The sequence below is a fragment of the Cyprinodon tularosa genome, unplaced genomic scaffold (genome assembly GCF_016077235.1).
Source record: "Cyprinodon tularosa strain WSP-4 unplaced genomic scaffold, ASM1607723v1 ctg12, whole genome shotgun sequence".
Lineage (NCBI taxonomy): Eukaryota > Metazoa > Chordata > Actinopteri > Cyprinodontiformes > Cyprinodontidae > Cyprinodon > Cyprinodon tularosa.
In genome coordinates, this window is record NW_024038003.1 from 3,754,628 (window position 1) to 3,774,660 (window position 20,033).

General features: G+C 41.1%; 1 protein-coding gene and 1 non-coding gene across 2 annotated transcripts; both read left to right on the forward strand.

The window, feature by feature from the left end:
- The first annotated feature begins 855 nt into the window (after positions 1 to 855).
- Positions 856 to 16,499, forward strand: bpnt2 (3'(2'), 5'-bisphosphate nucleotidase 2). The gene is made up of 8 exons (XM_038271630.1): positions 856 to 1,447; positions 2,624 to 2,696; positions 3,024 to 3,170; positions 3,328 to 3,481; positions 11,536 to 11,631; positions 11,749 to 11,907; positions 13,429 to 13,563; positions 13,923 to 16,499. The coding sequence occupies exons 1-8, from the start codon at positions 1,323 to 1,325 to the stop codon at positions 14,063 to 14,065; spliced, it is 1,032 nt and encodes a 343-aa protein (XP_038127558.1). The 5' UTR covers positions 856 to 1,322; the 3' UTR covers positions 14,066 to 16,499.
- A 2,559-nt stretch (positions 16,500 to 19,058) lies between these two features.
- trnaq-cug lies at positions 19,059 to 19,130 on the forward strand. Its single transcript has one exon. It is a non-coding gene; the product is annotated as a tRNA-Gln (tRNA).
- The last annotated feature ends 903 nt before the right edge of the window (positions 19,131 to 20,033 follow it).

Below are 20,033 nucleotides of genomic sequence, written 5' to 3' on the forward strand. Positions count from 1 at the left end.
TTAGATCAGAGAAATTGTTTAGAATGTACAGAAGGCAGCTGCTCACCTCCGGGCTCACCTCTCAGGAAGTGGACAAGATTAACAGTTAAAAAGGCATTTATACATATCCCCCTTGGCAAAAAGTAGTTTATTCAAGTATACTAAAAGTGCACTAATTTTTATACTTAAAATCAGGCACTGCACTTAGAGTTTACTCATTCTAAACTATATTTCATATACTTAACCTAACTTATACTTAAGTATTCTTAATAGAATTTACTTCAAGTATACTACTTTTTGCTAAGGGCCAGTCTGCCATATAATCTTAGCTGAAGGACACCGCTCTCATTTTATTTCCAAATCTTTGCCACGTACAAAATTAAGATTATAACTGTATATCCAGACAGAGGAACTGTCCTAATTAGTTCAGACATGCAACAGGCAGCCAATACCGAGGTGATAATTATCCTAACAATATAAGACTGTTTTTTTTTTCTTTTTTTTAATCCTACTGAGAGATTTTTTTCAGTATTATTATTGCCGTTTAATCTATATCTATATATATAGATATATCTATATATATCTATAGATATATATCTATATGTCTATAGATCTATATATATATATATATATATATAGATCTATAGATATAGATCTATATATAGATCTATAGCTATCTATAGATCTATATATAGATAGATATAGATATATATATATAGATTAAACGCCAATAATAATACTGAATAAAAATCTCTCAGTAGTGATTAAAAAAAAGAAAAATACGGAAGTGTACCTTCTTTTCTGTTTTTTTAATTTATATATATATATATGTATATAAATTAAAAAAACAGAAAAGAAGGTACACTTCCGGTCCTATGACAAGCTCAACCCGGAAGTGAAAAGTCGGAGCAGTTGACCGTCCCTACGAAAAATGATAGAACAGAGGTGTGATTGTTCATTTTCCGCTTCGACAGCACTGGAGTCGTGGCTTGTTTTTGCGAGTTGACGGCGATAATAAAGTGAATTTGAGGCGTCTGAGAAACGGAATGTTGTTTCCATCAGAGACGCCGAGTAATTCGGGACATTTCCAATGTCAGGCGATGCTGAGCGGCTAGTGGGCTCATAGACGTTACTGCTTGTTGATGTGAGGCGTTTCTTTTCTTTTCACTTTTTCTCATCGTCGTGTTTTTTGTTCGTTCTGTGCCTCTTTTGAGATATTTTCCATAAAGCAGCTGTGAAGCAGGACAGCCACGTCAGCTGTCTATACACTGATAAACTCCGACAACATCAGAAGTTCTCCTGCGTTTTTGTTTTTTAGCTGATAATCCTCAGAGTGGTTTCTAATGACAATGGCTCCGATGGGTATCCGGCTGTCTCCGCTCGGAGTGGCGGTGTTCTGCCTGCTGGGAGTCGGCGTCATCTACCACCTGTACGCCGGGGTCCTCTCAAACCATCTGTCTTACTTCAGGTTCGATCATTTTGTTGGTTTTTATATATATATTCAATAAATTATTATAAATCATAGTGCTAACCGCGAGTACATCAAATATTACGACACTATCATTTAAATCTTAATCAAGATTATCCTAACAAGCTTTTGTTTTTATACTTTTACACACTTTAATGTTTCTGTAAAACAATGAGCTGAATTTTTAAAACTTAGTTCCCTCTTGTGCCAAGAATTTGATTAAGAAGTTGAATTAGATTAATTATTAAGAAGTTGAGTTGCAGCTAAAAGGCCATCCTGGCAGATAAGGATTTCCGTTTTCCTTTTTTTATTTGAGGTGTGACTAGGTTTTATTGATTTAGACAAATCCCAGCAGGTGCTTGTTTTTATAACTTTTTCACAGACCTTAAAGTATCCATCAGATTAGGAAGGAACTGAAAAATTTCCCATTGAAACATTCAGATCACCATAACATTATCAGTTTTTCTATAAATTAAAAAGTGCATTTTAGACTTCAACAGATTTTATTTGTCATTTTGTTTACACAAATGTAAAACAAAAAGAAATATCGTTTGGAACAGCTCTGGACAATATCATCTTATTTAAAATGCAGCCTTGAAAAATAGTAAAAAAAAACAACAAAATATATAAAAACAGTAAAATAAACATATGACTGTAAATTTACAGTTACGACAACTTTATTTTCTTTATAATCAGTTTGTTTTCATTTCTGGGAGTTTTCTTTTTCTTTTTTTGGTGCTTTTCCAGTTATAAGAGATGGTTTTGCAGCCATCTTTGTTCATACAGCTGAACTATGTTTGCACTTTAATCAGCTTAAACTGCTTCTTGAAGGTGTTTGCAATTTACAGATAAGGTCCATTTTTATATTCATATTTAGAGAGTAACACAAAAAGGTTTGTGTGAATGCTTTAGAATAAGTGACTGTTAATCCTGTAAAAACAAGACTTTATAGCAATTAACATTCATCTTCTGGTGACAAATGTAATGACAAATGTAATGTTGTAATTGGTATAAATAGTCATTCTGCAGGGTAGAGGAAACAGCTGAAGTCTTTTAAAAGGCTTCGGACTGTAATAATGGTTCAGGAACTAAAATCTGTGAAGTTGGTATCGATATATAAATGTTATTACAATAATACTTCTGTCTATTGTTGTTTTTGGGATTTTCTGTCTGCAGACAGAAGAAAAAGGTGGACCTAAGAGACCTGCTGGCTGTCTCTGTGGAGGCCGCACAACTTGGTGGGAAAGAGGTAGAAGCAAGTCTTGTTTTTTATTTTTTTAAACCTAAGATGGATGTGTTGCAAACACTGTCATATTCATGACAGTATACATTATGAATGTTTAGTTATTGCAATATCAACGTCCATGATGGGATATTTTACTGGATATTAGGTTTCCCATTGTTGTTGTATTCAGCAATGAAACACCCTCATCCTTACTGGTGTTTCACCGAGTGAACTGTTTTTTTCTTCTTTTTTTTTTTGTTCCAAACACAACATTTATATACCTAAAGTGCTGTTTAATATCTTCAGGCTCTATGATCTGGTTTAACGTACATCTTCCTCCCTCCTCTCCAGGTTAAAAGAGTACGCGAAGAAGATACTCTCAACGAGAAGTCAAAGGGAGAAACAAAAGAGGGGGCCAAAGAGCTTCTGACCATGGGGGACCTGCAGTCACACCGAAAGATGTTTAATCTGATAAAGAACACGTTCCCTCAAATCACAGTGAGCAAAGCCAGTAGTCAAATATAATTCCAGGATTGTTAAAATCTATACACATAGAAACCAGAGTCACTTCTTGGATGCTGTGTGTGATGGAAATCAAAATATCTACCCATCTTGGTGGTCTTGGTTGTGCCTAAAGTTTTTATTTTTTATTTAGGTGTTCAGTGAAGAAAAAGACAGCAAAACAGATTCAGTTACCTGGAGTGGCAACATACCTGAAGACATATTAAAGCTGGAGAAAGGCAGAGAGATTTCTCCTGACAGCATCACTGTGTGGATTGATCCTTTGGATGCTACTCAAGAATACACAGGTGGGTCAGCATTTACCTTACTGCCACAGCAGACTCGCTGTGTATGTTGTATTCAGAAAACAGCAGTCGTTTGAGGACACTGGGCGAGTTTTCTGGTGTGCCTCTGAGCGCAGGCTGAGGCCAAGTTGTGTGCCTCTACTACTTGTAATTTCTCTAGTCAGAAAAACTGCCTTTTGGTGTGTGTTAGAATTTAAATAATACATTTTAGATCTTAATATATTTTACATTTCCTTAGTTTTTCTTAACTTGTTAACAAAAATGTGTTAAAAACAATATTAGGTTTGTATAAAAGAGAATAAAGTGGTTCATTAGGGAGTGTTAAGTTTCAACCAGACAAACCAGTTGGAGACAAAAATAAGCTATTTTATCATGAGGGAGTGTCACTAGATATCTGTCACTGCTTTGGTAATCCCTGCCATGGGTTGTGTATTGAAGGACTTTGGGTTTGGGATTGTTTGATGTGTGGTGTGTAGAAGTAGCCACTCAGCTCCCCCCTCTGGTTAGTGGTAGGTATTGCAGGCTGGGGTTTTTGCCCAGTCATGTTCTCTGTTAATTTCCTTCAATACTAAGATGGCAGTTCAGATGAAGGATAGTTGAAGACACAATCTGCTTTGTATCTTTGGTTTAGTTCGCCATCCACTGGTTTTTGTGTTCTGTGTGCGTCCAAGGATATGTAAGTAAATTACTGACATTATTATTTACAGATAGATGTGTATTTTTATTATATTTTTGATGATAGTTGGTAATTGTAATTATGATGTCCAGCCAGCCACATGGCAATGCTAATTAGGTTTATTTTCTGCTTTTTCTGTTTGTAGAACCACACACACACACTCTGTATCTGCTTTAAACCCACCAGTATACAAATATTGTATGGATCTTCTTTGATGGTGAATAAACCACAACATTTTGGACATCAAGCATTTGACTGATGCTTCACAGCGGTCACCATTCCCACAACCAGTTTTTAATTGAAATATTAGAATCCCTCATTACATTTGGTGCCGAAACCCGGGAAGAGTGATCACTGTGCACATTTAAAATGTTTCCACATGAGAGGAGAGATACGACTACACATGCGGATAATCGCCCGCGACGTCAGATACGTCCCCCCGCATGGATGGATGATTACGAAGTGCAGCTGCCACCCATGGATAGACATCCCTTCGCTACAGCAGCACCAAGCCAGCATGATCTCCTAACCCAGCAGCCATACTACAGTCGGGAGAGGCGTGGAGACAGCTCTGCTTCATCTGTGCTCTCTAACCCGTGGACCCCATTGTATGATGCTCGACCAAAGTATCCCAGAGAGTCGGTGTACTCGGGACTCCAGTATAGTAGCACCCCTGATCCACAGTTTATGAGAGCACCACCAGACCCCTCACCTGCTATGCAAGAGGAGCTGCGTCAGGTTAAGGAAGAGAATCGCAGGCTTCAGGCCACTGTAATGGAGATACAAAGGCAGCTCAATACAAGTAAACAGCCAGACATATCCCGGCCTCCTCCTCCCTCCTCTCTACGGCCAGATCCTGTTACCCATTTACCAGCACGCATACCGCCAGTGCCACCTGTGGATGCAGTGCCTCGCAGCCTCTCACAGTCAGCTCCACAGGCCATGACGGCACCTGCTCCCCCCATGGGTGTAGCTGTGAAGGATGAAGCTGACGATGGGGAATGGCCTCCTCCTCCCCCATCTGTAGCAGAGGACGACACGCCGTATTCATCGGCAGCAGTTCCTCTGCCAGTGTCTCTCGTGGAAGAGCTGACAGCCTGTCTTAGAAAGATGGGGAGGGCCCCAGAGCCCCCACAAAGGGTGGCTGAGTACTGTGAGCAGTATTCTGAGGGATCTGTGTCTCAAGGACACACTCACCGGCCAGAGCAACTGTCCACTCAAGCTGGACCCATTCATCCGAGCTCTGGACGCCAAGCCCCATTCACTGACCCTAGCCATGAGGGAGCCTATGCCCACCGACAGAGAGAAAGTGTCTATAGAGGGCCTAAAGCTACCATTCCAGACTTCACTAAAGGGGACCCCCGTGAGTTTAATAGGATGAAAGACTCACTTGAGAACCTTCTCCCTGCAGATGCTACAGAAAGGTTTAAATACCAAATACTTCTGGACCATCTGAAATTTGAAGATGCACTCCTCATAGCAGACTCCTATATGAACTCCTCCCAACCATATACGGACACCATGGCCTCACTAACCGTGCATTATGGGCAACCCCATCAGTTGGCGTTACGGCGCATTGCAGAGTTAATGGAGGCACCCAGCATCCGAAGCCATGATGCAGCCGCCTTCAAGAGGTTTGCCCTCAGAGTGAGAGCTTTGGTTGGTATGCTCGACAAGCTGGGAGAAGAGGGTCATATAGAGCTAAAGTGTGGGTCGCATGTAACCAGGCTGATGTCCAAGCTCCCACAGGAACGGCGTGCTGATTTCATGAAATATGTGCATCCATTCAATGTTCGAGTCCCTACATTGTTCGACTTCTCTGACTGGCTAGAGTTCGAGCTAAAGGTCCAAGAGTATGGGCAGTGCTTGTTCAGAGAAGTGAAAGAGACCACAGAGGGAAAGAAAGAGCGACGAAAGGATTCAAAGTCAGCTATGCCCACTACTGTACTCCACAGTACTGAGAAGTCCCCAGACAGTACATCGGCTAACGCCAGTCCTGCAAGCAAGATCCTGCCATCATGCCCATACTGTACCAATGCCCAGCACTACTTGAACCAGTGTACTACGTTCAGTCAGCTCACTACTGAGCAGCGCAGTGCCTGGATCAAGAGCAACAGAAGGTGCTGGCGTTGTGCTCGTTCCCATCAAGCCGCCCAATGTCGACTGAAGGCTAGGTGTAAGTCCTGTGGAGGGAGACATCTGGACGCCCTTCATGACCTCAACGCAAAACCAGCCACTGAGGAGAAATCCTTCCTTGTGAGTGCTCCGACCAACGAAGTACTCTATCTAGATCGTAAGGCAGGCTCCAGCCAAGTGCTCTTAAAGGTGTTGAAGGTGGTGCTACACCATGGGGAGAAGGCTTTGGAGACTTATGCAATACTTGATGATGGCTCAGAGCGAACAATGCTCCTTCAAGCTGCTACAAAGGCCTTACATCTGACAGGTGAGCCAGAGGAGATTGCTCTTAGAACAGTGCACCAAGACCTTAAAGTGCTGCAGGGCTTTTCTGTCTCATTCACCATTTCACCTGCCGGTCAACCGCAAAAGACCTTCCAGATCCAGAGAGCCTTTACTGCAGACCTTCTGGGATTGGCAGAACACTCTCAGCCTGTTAAGATGCTCCAGCGCCGGTACAGACACCTGCAAGGCCTGCCGCTCAGAACGCTAGATAGAGTTCAGCCAATGGTCCTCATTGGATCTGACCATCCTCACCTGATTACCCCGACAGAGCCAGTCCGATTGGGGCCACCAGGAGGACCAGCGGCTGTGAAGACCAGACTGGGCTGGGTCATCCAAGGGCCCACTAGTGTTGTTCGGCAACAACTCCAGCCTGAACTTTGTTTGAACATTGGCGTACTTTCACCCTCAGAGCAGCTCCAACACCATGTGGAGAAGTTATGGCAGATGGATGTGGTGCCATACAAAAGTGAAAGGCTGGTGACGCGCTCGAGGCAGGACCAAGAGGCGGTGCACATGCTTGACACGAAGACAGTACGGGTGGAGGTTGATGGAGTCTTGCGCTACGCCACACCACTGCTACGTGTGAAGGATATGCCCTGCCTCCGCACTCCCAAAGAAGCTGTCCTAGCCAATCTGAGGAGCACTGAAAGACGTCTGCTTAAAGACCCAGAGAAAGCAGCAGCCTATGGGGCTGAGATCTTGAAACTCAAACAGGCCGGCTATGTTGTCAAGATTGAAGATGAGGAGGTGAACGAGTCAACCGAATCCTGGTTTATCCCACATCACATGGTGACGCACAATGGGAAAAATAGGATTGTGTTTAACTGCTCCTACACCTATAAAGGCCAGAACCTGAATGAGTTACTGCTACCTGGTCCGACCCTTACCTCCAGCATTCTTGGTGTCCTGCTAAGATTCCGGGAACATGCTATCGCCCTCAGCAGTGACATCAAGGGCATGTTCCACCAGGTGCGGTTGTTACCAGAGGACAGACCTTTGCTGCGCTTCTTGTGGAGGGATCTGAAAGGAGGAGTACCACCAGATGTCTATGAATGGCAAGTCCTCCCCTTTGGAACCACATGCAGCCCCTGCTGTGCAACGTATGCACTGCAGAAGCATGTGGCAGACCACTGTCAACCAGGGGATGAAGTTCGTTTTTCCATTGAGCGGTGCTTCTATGTAGATAACCACCTGCAAAGTCTCCCCTCCACTGAAGAAGCCCATCAGCTGGTTGACAAACTCAGGGCCCAGCTTACCACAGGTGGCTTCGATCTGCGCCAATGGGCTAGCAATGTCCCGGAAGTCATCAGCCATCTGCCGAAGGAGTCAAGATCTGAGAGCAGTGAGCTATGGCTCACAGAATCCCATGAAGATCCTCAAGAGCTCACCCTTGGACTCCGTTGGCTGTGTGCGTCAGACACTCTAGGCTACAAGTATCACCTTGCAGAAAGCCCTACTCCTACCATGAGGAACATCTACAGCACGCTGGCAAGGCTTTATGATCCACTAGGTTTTCTCATACCCTTCACCACGCGAGCCAAGATCATTGTGCAGTACCTATGGAAGAAGGAAAGAGAATGGGATGATCCCTCCTTGCCAGCGGATGCTCTCAAGGCGTGGCTGAGTTGGGAAGCCGAGCTGCAACACCTTCCAGAGATTGTCCTACCTCGTTGTTATACAAGCCCCCCTCTGGACAACCCTGCTGCTCTGCGAAGCCTGCAAATTTTCTGTGACGCATCTGAGAAAGCTTATGGCTCAGTAGCATACTTGCGTACAGAAATACCAGGCAAGAAGGTGGAAGTAGCTTTCCTGACAGCGCGATCAAGAGTAGCCCCCAAGCGCCAGCAGACAATGCCCAGGCTGGAACTGTGCGCAGCCTTGACAGGTGCCCAGCTGGCCAAGCTCCTACAGCATGAGCTAACCCTGAGACTCGATGAGGTGACGCTCTGGACGGACTCAACCACTGTCCTGACTTGGATCCAGTCAGACTCCTGCAGATTCAAGGTGTTCGTGGGTGCCAGAGTCGCTGAAATCCAGGAGATAAGCGAGGCCCAATCCTGGAGGTACGTGGACTCTGCAAACAATCCCGCAGACGACATAACCCGTGGGAAGAGCCTAAGAGACCTTGCAGGGAAAAGCAGTCGTTGGAGCCACGGCCCAGCATTCCTGCATCAGTCCCCTGAACACTGGCCAACCAAACCCACAGCGGAGTCCCTGGAGGGTGAAGAGTTGCGCAAAACCACATTCTGTGGCTCCATAACCACTGCCCCACTCCTCTACTTACCTGACACAAGCCAGTTCAGCAGTTTTAAAGAGTTAATGGAAGCAGTGGTCCAGGAGCGTCACGGGACGGCAAAGGACCATTCTACTCCAGCAGCCGAGGACTATCGTAATGCTGAGAGAGACCTGCTGAGACAAGTGCAGGTGGAATGCTTCCCAGAGGACCTCAAGCACCTGTCAGAGAGCAAACCAGTCCCCTCCACCAGTCGTCTCATCGCCCTTGCCCCTGAGTATGACAAACAGCTCAAGTTGATTCGGGTTGGAGGAAGACTGCGGCGCAGCGACCTGCTTGAGGCTGAGAGCATTCACCCTATCGTCCTGGATCCAGCCCACCCAGTCACCAGGCTCATAATCCAAAGTGTCGACTGCGATCTTCGCCACCCAGGATCTGAGCGCCTCTATGCTGAATTACGTCGGAAGTACTGGATCCTCCGTGGACGAGAGGCGGTGAAGCGGCATCAACATTCATGTACTGAGTGCCAGAGATGGAGGGCAAAACCAGTTATACCACAGATGGCAGACTTACCACCTGCACGTCTGCGGTTGCTGAAGCCACCGTTCTTCTCCACCGGTATGGATTGTTTCGGTCCTCTTACTGTCAAGGTAGGACGACGACAGGAGAAGCGCTGGGGTATACTATTCAAGTGCCTCACTACCCGCGCCGTCCACATAGACCTCTTGAGTAGTCTGGACCAGGATTCCTTTCTGATGGCACTCCGCCGATTCATCTCCCGCAGAGGGAAACCTGCTGAGTTACTCTCGGACCAGGGCACGAATTTCAGAGGAGGGGAGAGGGAACTGCACGACTCCTTCAAAGCAATGCACCCTGCCCTACAGTCCGAGCTGGCTAAGCACCAGGTGAAGTTCCAGTTTAATCCACCAAGTGCACCCCACTTTGGAGGGGCCTGGGAGAGAGAGATCAGGTCCATCAAGTCGGCCCTGTATGCCACCATCCAGTCACAGACTGTGACAGAAGAGGTCCTTCACACAGTCCTTATTGAAATTGAGGGCATACTCAATTCGAAGCCACTGGGTTATGTATCCAGTGACATCGCAGACCCAGATCCAGTGACACCCAACATGCTCTTGATGGGGCGGCAGGACCCCTCTTTGCCTCAGGTTGTGTACACGGAATCTGAGCTGCTGAGCCGACGCCGCTGGAGACATACCCAGGTCTTGGCTGACCAGTTCTGGAGGAAGTTTATAAGACACCACCTGCCATTCCTCCAGACACGATCGAAATGGCAGAGGGACACCACTCCGCTACAGCCAGGTGCTGTTGCTATGATTGTGGACCCACAACTTCCCAGAGTCTCGTGGCCTGTAGGTCGTATAACGAAGGTCACCCCGAGTGCAGACGGGAGGATCCGGACAGCGGACATCCAGGTCAACGACCGGAGCTACACCAGGCCAGTTGCCCGTCTGGTCCCACTGCCAGGCCTTCCAGAGACTGCTCTCAATGGCAGTCCTTCTCCAGGATAACAAATATGACTTTGCATATTTGGGGGCGGCTGTATTGAAGGACTTTGGGTTTGGGATTGTTTGATGTGTGGTGTGTAGAAGTAGCCACTCAGCTCCCCCCTCTGGTTAGTGGTAGGTATTGCAGGCTGGGGTTTTTGCCCAGTCATGTTCTCTGTTAATTTCCTTCAATACTAAGATGGCAGTTCAGATGAAGGATAGTTGAAGACACAATCTGCTTTGTATCTTTGGTTTAGTTCGCCATCCACTGGTTTTTGTGTTCTGTGTGCGTCCAAGGATATGTAAGTAAATTACTGACATTATTATTTACAGATAGATGTGTATTTTTATTATATTTTTGATGATAGTTGGTAATTGTAATTATGATGTCCAGCCAGCCACATGGCAATGCTAATTAGGTTTATTTTCTGCTTTTTCTGTTTGTAGAACCACACACACACACTCTGTATCTGCTTTAAACCCACCAGTATACAAATATTGTATGGATCTTCTTTGATGGTGAATAAACCACAACATTTTGGACATCAAGCATTTGACTGATGCTTCACAGCGGTCACCATTCCCACAACCAGTTTTTAATTGAAATATTAGAATCCCTCATTACAGGTTGCTGGACCGGCTCCTTAGAAATACAGATGATACAGATTCAATGTCAGTTTTGACACTGAAAATCTATAGTTAAGGAGCAGTATAAGTCATTTGTTAAAACTGGCATATTGGCTGCTCTGAAGTTGATTTGATTTACAGCAAACTGGGCTTTATTTGAGCTGATCCTCTGATCGACCTTTTATATTTTAACTCTACATTTGTTTTTAGTCTTGGTGATTTCTTACGTGCCAGAATACTGAGAAAAGAAGACATCTTAAAGACTCAGCCTCTGTTTAGGGTATTTATCTGTCAAGAAATGTTGTGTTTTGGTTTAACCTAGGATTCTATTCTTCATAGCTTTGAAACATTAATAAATCATTAATAGATCTGAATACAAACGGGATACTCATTTAATTATTGTTGTTTGTTGCAACTAAACGCAAGAAACACATCAAGGTAAACTCAACCTGCTCCAAATAGCTTCCCCACGTAGCTTCCATTCTCTCATACGTCATTGCTTTCATAGCCTAATTCTTTTTGCCTCACTCCACCCTGTACCTTTATTTTTCTGCAGAGAACTTGGTGAAATATGTGACCACTATGGTGTGTGTAGCTCTAGAGGGTAAACCAGTCATTGGAGTCATACACCAACCCTTTACAGGTTTTACTGGTAGGTAGAAGCAAAACACATATTTTTATATTATTTTTTCGGAAAATAAAAACGCCTTCAGAATCAATTTAAATGCTTTAAACCTTTCCCTGTTTCTTTGTGTGTTAATCTCCTCAGCCTGGGCAATGGTAGGTCAGGGAACAAACATGGAGCACAGAATGTCCTACAATCTCAACTCTCCAAAAGTGATTGTATCCCGGTCGCATTCTGGAGAAGTGAAAAATTTCCTTCACACTGCTTTTGGAAATGCCACAGTAATTCCAGCAGGGGGAGCAGGTGAGCAGAGATTATTATTTTTTTTTTTTTGCATGTTAGCATTGAGGGGACCCTACAGGTATTATTTGCAGCTGTGGGGCCTTATGCACCAAGACTGGTGTGGATTTGTAACAAATTTCTGTCATACATTTATTCCTTAAGCTAAAAAAAAACAAATAGAGATAAAAAATGTAGACATATGAAATGGGTTGGCATTTCCTTGTTCTTATGGGAAGAAGAGGTATTTCAGTGTGTAGGGTTTGTGTTAAACAAAAGCACTCACTACTTTCTGATAATTCTATACCTAGATGGGACACACTTTTAATGTTAATTAACAAAGAAGAGAGAGTATGGAAGAGTCGGGCTGCAACTTTTCCTATATAAAACCCCCCTTTTTTAGGCCTTTCAAAGTCAGTGCAAAGCATTTATATTATAAAATAATACAGTAGCAACTGCAGAGAATTCATTTGTTATGGACTTTTAGTTGTTTTCTTTCAACCTTAAAGAAAGATGTCTTAACTGTGACTCTGCCAGGGCACCACGTGTTTCATGACAGCACCGTATCCTCCCACTTCTGGGGATATTTCCTCTGATTTTGCTACCTCTTACGGCCGAAAAACACAACTCCACAATTCAAACATTAGTTAAAAACACAATAACTCCTGTCACTAGTGAAGATTGGGGCTAAAATAAAGCTTTTATCTTGAATGATGGCATTCTGCCTCACATCACGGCACATTGATCTGAGAAAGCGAGCGTTTGTTTACTGAGCAGGTGCGGTGAGGTTAAGATAGGTGCTTACGCCAAGCGAAAGGCTGCTGCTCAGAAAGCTAATTTCTTTAGGATTACTCAGACAGGTACGAATCCAGTGAAATACCTTTTTTGACTTTTTGTAAGGTAGAATCAGTAAATCTTGTTAGATTAAGCATTATCATGATGGTAGACTCACCTGTGCAACAGGTTTATAATTATTTATTATATTTGGTTTTAGTTTTTTTAGGTCCTAACAGGATGTGTAGACTTTTAACCCTTTAAAGCCCGATCCAAGAATAAAACAAAACCGAAAATTACTTTTTTTTTTGGTTTGAAGTCCTTATTTGGCCTTTTAACAAAATATGTAAAAAGAAAAAACTGAAATACATTTTTGATATTAATAATTTATTACTATGCGATAAGTTAAGATTATTTTTTGTGCAGTCTTCTGACCTCTGTTATCAGGTATATCTGATTGTGTACAATAGGATTTCGAGCAAAGTTTTTACCATTAAATTATGCAAAAGGTGTCAGACGCAAAACATTTCAGAAACCGTATGTATCAAATATGATACATTTGGCATTACAGGGTTAAGAACCACTGTCAGCATAGTTGAGTGTGCTGGTTTAGTGTCTGTCTCAAATACTTCTTAACAGATTAAGTAAAAAACAACTTTTGACCTGCAAACGATCGGAAGCCGTCTATGTAAGGATGTTTTTTAAGTTTCACTGGCAATCGGGTGTCTTAGCTCATGGTCTTTATTTGTGTCTTAATGTGTCTGTTGACAGGATACAAGGTGCTGTCGCTGCTGAAGATGCATTCAGGCCAACCAGAGCCTATAGATGAAGCAGATTTTTATATCCACATCACCTACATTAAGAAATGGGATATCTGTGCTGGTGCAGCACTACTGAATGCACTTGGTAACTATAATTCTTAGTTCTTTGAAAAATCTTATTATGTGCTGTTCTACTTTTTTTTTGGTGCTAATGTTTGTTTCTGGGTCTTCGTTTCAGTTGGGTTGGCTGCTTAAACCCTCTGAAACCTTGCGTCTCTTTAAATAAATATTTACTTTACTAGAGGATGCATCAGCTTCCACTTTGAGGTCTTGTAGATGCAAATCTGTAACAGAATTATACTCAAACAGTGGCTTTCAAAATTAGCCAATTTATTTTAGAATGCTGAGAAAAGGACATAAACAAAAAAAATTGCTTTCTGTTCATTTTTATTTCACGTCTCATTTAGTTTATGAACTTTTAACACGTGGACTTTGTGATTACAGGAGGCCACATGACCACTCTGAAGGGGGAGGAGATTGACTACAGGGAAGAGCCATTAAACAAGGGAGGACTGGTGGCCAGTGTTAATGTGGCACATAAGGACATACTGGAGAAACTTCCAGACTGGGACCCTTCAAAGCACTGAAAGAGAAACAGATCCATTGGAGGCTCGAGCTTAACGTTAACCAACATGGCCCCAATGAGCAGGACTGTGACCAGTTGTTCCCAGTACACACTCCTCTTCTGCTACTTCATCACTTATTTTGGAGAAATGGTACATTTGTGTGCAAAACAGTCACTCACAGTGAACCGTGGAGAACAATGGACCTTCCTATGTCTCCCCCTTTCACCTTCAGAGGGGAACAGGGGGACTGTAATGTGAAACTATGGAGGACACAGCAAAAATTGCAGGAGAGTGAAGCCCAGCTTTATTTCCCTCCATCTTAAATCATTTTTTCATATTTCAGAAGCACACAACACGTGTCTAGATACCCGGAGAATATCAGAAATTAACCAACCCTCTGGTGATTTTTGGTGAGGTGCAATTAATAAAATTCTATCTGGAGATGAATTAAGTGGTTATTACATGAAAATATATTTTTATTCAAAGTCTTTTCAGATCCTATGAGCTTAATTATTTTAGAACAAGGCAACTGTTTGTAGGGAACTCAAACCCCGGCCAAGACAGGGTCTGTAATTGATTAATTAAGCTTAAAGAATGCTGATAAGGCAAAAAAATAACTTTAAAATTCTGTTAAAGTAGCAATGGGTTCACAGATTCACCAACCAGACTATGAGCAACTTTTTACATTCATCGTTTGTAAATTAATTCGACAGCAAAAGTCAAGTAATCCTTTTCTCGGCCTCACCACCTTCAGTCCAGTTTGAAATTCGTCTTTCTTTTTTTCTAATTAAAAGCTCTCTTGACTTTAGACTGGCTAAATAAATTCCTCATGTCTGCCTCCTTTGTACCTGGAATATGAGATGAGGATGTTATTTAGGCTTTGGCATCATTTAGACTTTAGTTATTATCTAACTATGCTTTCATTGGTTGAATTTATGATCTTGGTGAATCTCTGTTTCTGGTAACAACGGGTCGTCTTTCTGTACTGTGTCTGTTAGAATCCAAATTGGGTTGTGTTTTTGTTTTTTTTAAAGCTGTACAATCAGTCAAGTTTGACTTTTGTGTTCAGTAGTAAAAATACCAGCAGAGATCTCTTACGGATACGAAGATATTTCTCTAGATGATCGGTTTAGTTTGTTTTGATACAGTTTTTAACATGATGTAGATAAAAGTATATTAAGGTCAGAAGTTAAATATTGAAACAGCTCACATGTTGACTTGATCGTTCCTGAAGAGCCCGCTCACTGTGGTGAGGAATGATCTGTTTATAACACTAAAACATTGTAAAGCCAGAGCAGGTACAGTTGGACCCTTGTGTGCTAAATTTCAATTTTCTGATTTGAGTGCCTTTGCATGGATAAAACCGCGTTGTCTCTGTAAGTTACAATAGTTATGCAGAAAGGATAAGGTTCATCATGCAACAGCCATGCTGTGAAAATGACATGGGCACTGTTTAGGGTGTTGCTTTTGGATGCACCCCTGTAGGACTCCTGCATGTGTACGTTAAAAAAAAACTTTTACACATCACATTTATGAAGTGCTTGAAAGTACTACTTGAAAAAAAAAATTGTATTTTTAAAATTCATTGTTGAAAGCGACAATTATAAATGTAAGAAAATAAAAATAGTTCTGTATGTAGATGTTGGACCTGACCTCTGTAGACTGCTGCTCATCTTTGCTTCAGGCTCCACATGTTGAACTGAAAATTGTAGCTGCTGGGTTGTAATGTTGCTAACCTGCAGTGCTGCAGAGTGCAATAATTAAAGCGGTGAAACCAGCTTTGAACAGCACGGCGTGAGGATATGTGGACTCATCCAAATGGATTCCTCCAAGGAGCACCATAGGTGGCTCTCTGTCTTCTAAGTAGTCCTGCCATCCATACTCTGGAAGTTGTTTTACTCACGTCTTGAAGCATTTGGAGGAACCTTAAACGTTGTGTTCAATGCTTCTGTAATCTGGGAGGATTTAGCAGCAATGCTCTTTTCCTAAACCTTTCGTATTCACTTTCTTCACATGGCTGCTGGCTTTATAGCATTCTCATATCTTTGTGTCTACCTCTCTGCCCATGTTTCACTTGTTCTCTTTAAATTCATGCAATTTACAGTTTGAAATTAGTAAAAAAGCAAGAAGAGCGATGAGGGAAACTTGAGTGTTTCTGATCAGTAAATGAGTTTACCTTTCAGTAGTGTCTTCTGTTTACACCCATAACATGGTAATTAATGACAGTGATAGAAAAGATGGGAGAGCTGCTTAATCTGTTTTTGTCTCTAAGAAGCGCATAAAACAATGTAGACCTTTAGAGTGTTCCTGAACAAATGGGAAATTACAAATGGAAATCGGTTTTCTGTGGAATGGTTTATGGTCTGACCGAGCTCGTTTGGAAAATGGCATAATCTGTTTCCCTGGGTTATTTGTGTTGCTTTTGCGAATTTCAAATAAAATATGTGTGCATGAAGGTTGGGCTGTGTTTACTTTAGCATATTTTAATAAGCTTGTCTTATCAAATCAGCAGGTTTGCAGGAGCAGTGAGGTTCTTTTGTATACAGGCTGTATACAAACTAACAATAAAAGTGTCTAAGTTCAGACAGGGTAACATTTTGTTTCTTATTACAATCCCAACCTCTGTATTCCATTGGGATTAAATTTTTTTGGCTAAGGAGTCATATTTATCCCGTGGTAACTTTATAAACCTGCAAGAGACGCAAACCTTTTGCAAAAAAAAAGAAGAAGACACGTAATTTTTTTTTAAATCACAACATACCGAAAAAGCCATTTTAAAAAGAAATCTTAATATTTCTATCTTCAGGTTAAAAAGAAAAAAAAATTGCAAATGAAGGGTGGACACATTGTATTTAAATAGATGTTATATTTTTGAAAAATCTGCACATACCTTTAAACTGAATAACAGAAAAACAGATTAAAGTTTTGTTCTCGTTTGTAGCAACCAGAGCCACACTGGAATGGTTTAGTGTCTTGCATGTTTGTGTATTCACTCGTTTGACTGTTCCATCCATCCTTAATTAATGCAGACTTTAAACATTTGGCTCTGAAATGACTGAAAGAAATGAATTTTAAACTTGTCAGACAGTACAGTACAGTATGCAAAACCTTTATTAGAAAAGCATATACCACAAATACAAGTGGGGGCAAAGTACTAGTTAGGGTTGTCAAAAGTATCGATACTGAAACGTTGTATCCGGATACAATACTCATTTTCAAAAGTATCGAGTACCAGTGGCACCTAAACAGTCATTCATCTAAAGTGCAGAATAGAGAAAAATGCACTTTCAGAACACTGTGTGATTGAATAATTCTGTGCACTTTTCAGTTTCAGACTTTTTTGTAACAGGTGCAGCTGCTGAGAATTATTTTATGTTTCTTAACCGGTTTGGCTAGTGTCATTGTTATGTGTGTAAAGCGTTGCCAAGTAAGGAAAACTTAATTTTAATTTTGTACGTTTTTTATCAAGCTTGCTAAATACGGTGCACAGCAAACAACCTCGAAATGTTGTTCTTATTGCTTATTGTATTTATTTATTTATTTATTGTATTATAATTATTAATCAAAATATTTCTGTTGAAATTTGGAAATTTTATCCTTGTGGTATCGAAAATGGTATCGAGTATCGTATATTTTCCTTAGTATCGGTATCGAGTTGAAAAATTTAGTATCGTGAGAACCCTAGTACTAGTACAGTCAAATAAACAAGAAAAAAGAGCATCTTGCAAGAATTGACATTTGTTCTACTACTAAACTTCAGGTTAAGTCGTCTTTTTTTTTTTATGGGTTATGTTTCACAGAATCAGTCATGCTTTTAAATGATGTATCTGTAAAACATAGAATCTGGAAATGTTCCAAAATTTTTTAATATAAATAAAGGATTTTTATGATATAGGAATTTAAACTGTTCTAATATGTTAATTAGAATAAATATGAAGAAATCTAAAATGTAACCAAGGCATAATCTCGGCATAAAAATAACATTGTTGAAAAAATACCTCTTGGACCTGGGTGTTGTTTACCCAGATTAGCGCTAGTGTCTTTCTGTTAATGTTTTCGACTAAGATAAACTTAGTTTAGACTCATTTCTGTCTAAGATGATCTTCATTTCACACTTAGTTCTCACGCAGCAGCCTGTGTGAGGCACCCAATGCAGTCTGCCTCTCCCCCCTGGAGGTCTGGGCCAGTGTATCAGCTCCCAAATCACTGGGATCCAACCAGCAGCAAGATGCAGTGATGAATATGTTTCTGCTAAAGATCTAAAACATGTGCATGTCTTGTATCTGGTCATGTTCTCTTTTCACCCTTCTAGATCCATTTGCTTTAATGTAACGATCAAATATTTCAGATTTAGATGTGAGACAGGGATACCCTAGGGAAATTAATGATCTGTTTTTATTCTAATTAAATAGTGAAGACATGTCCTGGCACTTTGTGAAGAACTAGATGTCATTCTTGCCAACTCATAAACCAACTTTGATTATCCACAGCTTTGAAAACCAGATGCTGATTTCACTTCCCACACTGAGGGCCAATTACTGTCAGACCTAGAGGATAGAAGTCATATAAATATAGCTTATCTGACTAAACGAAGTAGGCTAAAAGATTTCAAAAACTAACAAAGCCATGTTACTGAAAAAACGGCTTATTAACACAAGGTCTGCTGTCTACGTACTAAATAGTCCTATATCTATTAGTACCAGTGATGCTATTCAGTTGGTGTTGCGTTAAAGGCTACTGAAATACACTGGCATGGAGTTGCTTAGATCGCATTTTCTGTACATACAGGTGTCTTGTATATAAATTACGCAAATTGCCCATAACTTTGAGAGTTCTCCGTTGTTTTCCCCCTGGTTTGTACCTCGTTGTAATATCTAATTTTCTTCAGACCGTTTCCCCGTTGTCAGGTGGAAAAGTCTAAACGAAAAAAAAAAAGTCAATGGATTGTCCCACACATGAACGCGCACATGAACTCGTCAATGACTTTCTAGATTGGAGCTGCGTTGCACCAAGTGGTTCCATGGTGTAATGGTTAGCACTCTGGACTCTGAATCCAGCGATCCGAGTTCAAATCTCGGTGGGACCTTCTTATTTGCTCCGGACTGTTGTAATAGTTTTAAAGTATCTATAATACTGCGGAAAATCTTACTACGTATTGCATGACTCCTAGCATCCACAGACAGTACCGGTCAATACAATTCTGGAGTTCTCATTCTATAAATAATATTTATATTTTTTCTGGAATATCCTCCAACTATCAAAGACCACAGGGGTCCAAATAGTAAAAAGCATGAATCGGCCGGGCCCGAAGCTGGAACTAGTTAGTGTGGCGGTGACGCCGAGACAGAATCCGATTTTTTTATAACACACAGAGTAGGGTGCATGGTGATATATTTTTAGAGAAGCATCTCTAAAATCATATCCAAATCTCACATACCTTTTAACAGCAAAGAAAAATTATTTTTTTGTTGTTTCAGTGTACTTTTCCCAGAATCCACGTGAATTGTTATTCAGCTTAAATCCTCTGTGTAGAAAGTTATTTGATGAGTAGATATAATTAAGTGTTTTGAAAGATAATTGTTTTCAACCACCAAAGCTTGAAAAACAAAAAACAAACAAACAAACAAAACAACAACAACAAAAAAACCCTAACAATATTGGCTTTGATAAGACATCACCAAGAAGGCTCATTGGTAAAATAAATTCATATTGTGCAGCAATAACCTTTAAACCTTTAAACCTCTGACATAACCTTTAAAAAACAATTTTTGAAACATCGCTTCAAATATTTTATGATAATTCCAGAGTTGATTTCATAAAGGTGCTCATTAACCCATTTAAATATCTACATTTTTAAAAAATACATAAAATTTAATTAAATTTCATCAAGATTTTTTCCTTTTTTTAAAATATAGGGTTTATATAATTTTTTTCACCCTTTGAAGCTATTGGTTTGAGTCTTTTTACTTGAATTTTAATACCCCAAAAA

Coding starts and splice junctions, on each gene's coding strand:
- bpnt2 (XM_038271630.1), top strand. CDS start 1,323: ATGACAATGGCTCCGATGGGTATCCGGCTGTCTCCGCTCGGAGTGGCG. Junction 3,482..11,535: donor TGCTACTCAAGAATACACAG/GTGGGTCAGCAT, acceptor ATTTTTCTGCAG/AGAACTTGGTGAAATATGTG. Junction 13,564..13,922: donor AGCACTACTGAATGCACTTG/GTAACTATAATT, acceptor TTGTGATTACAG/GAGGCCACATGACCACTCTG.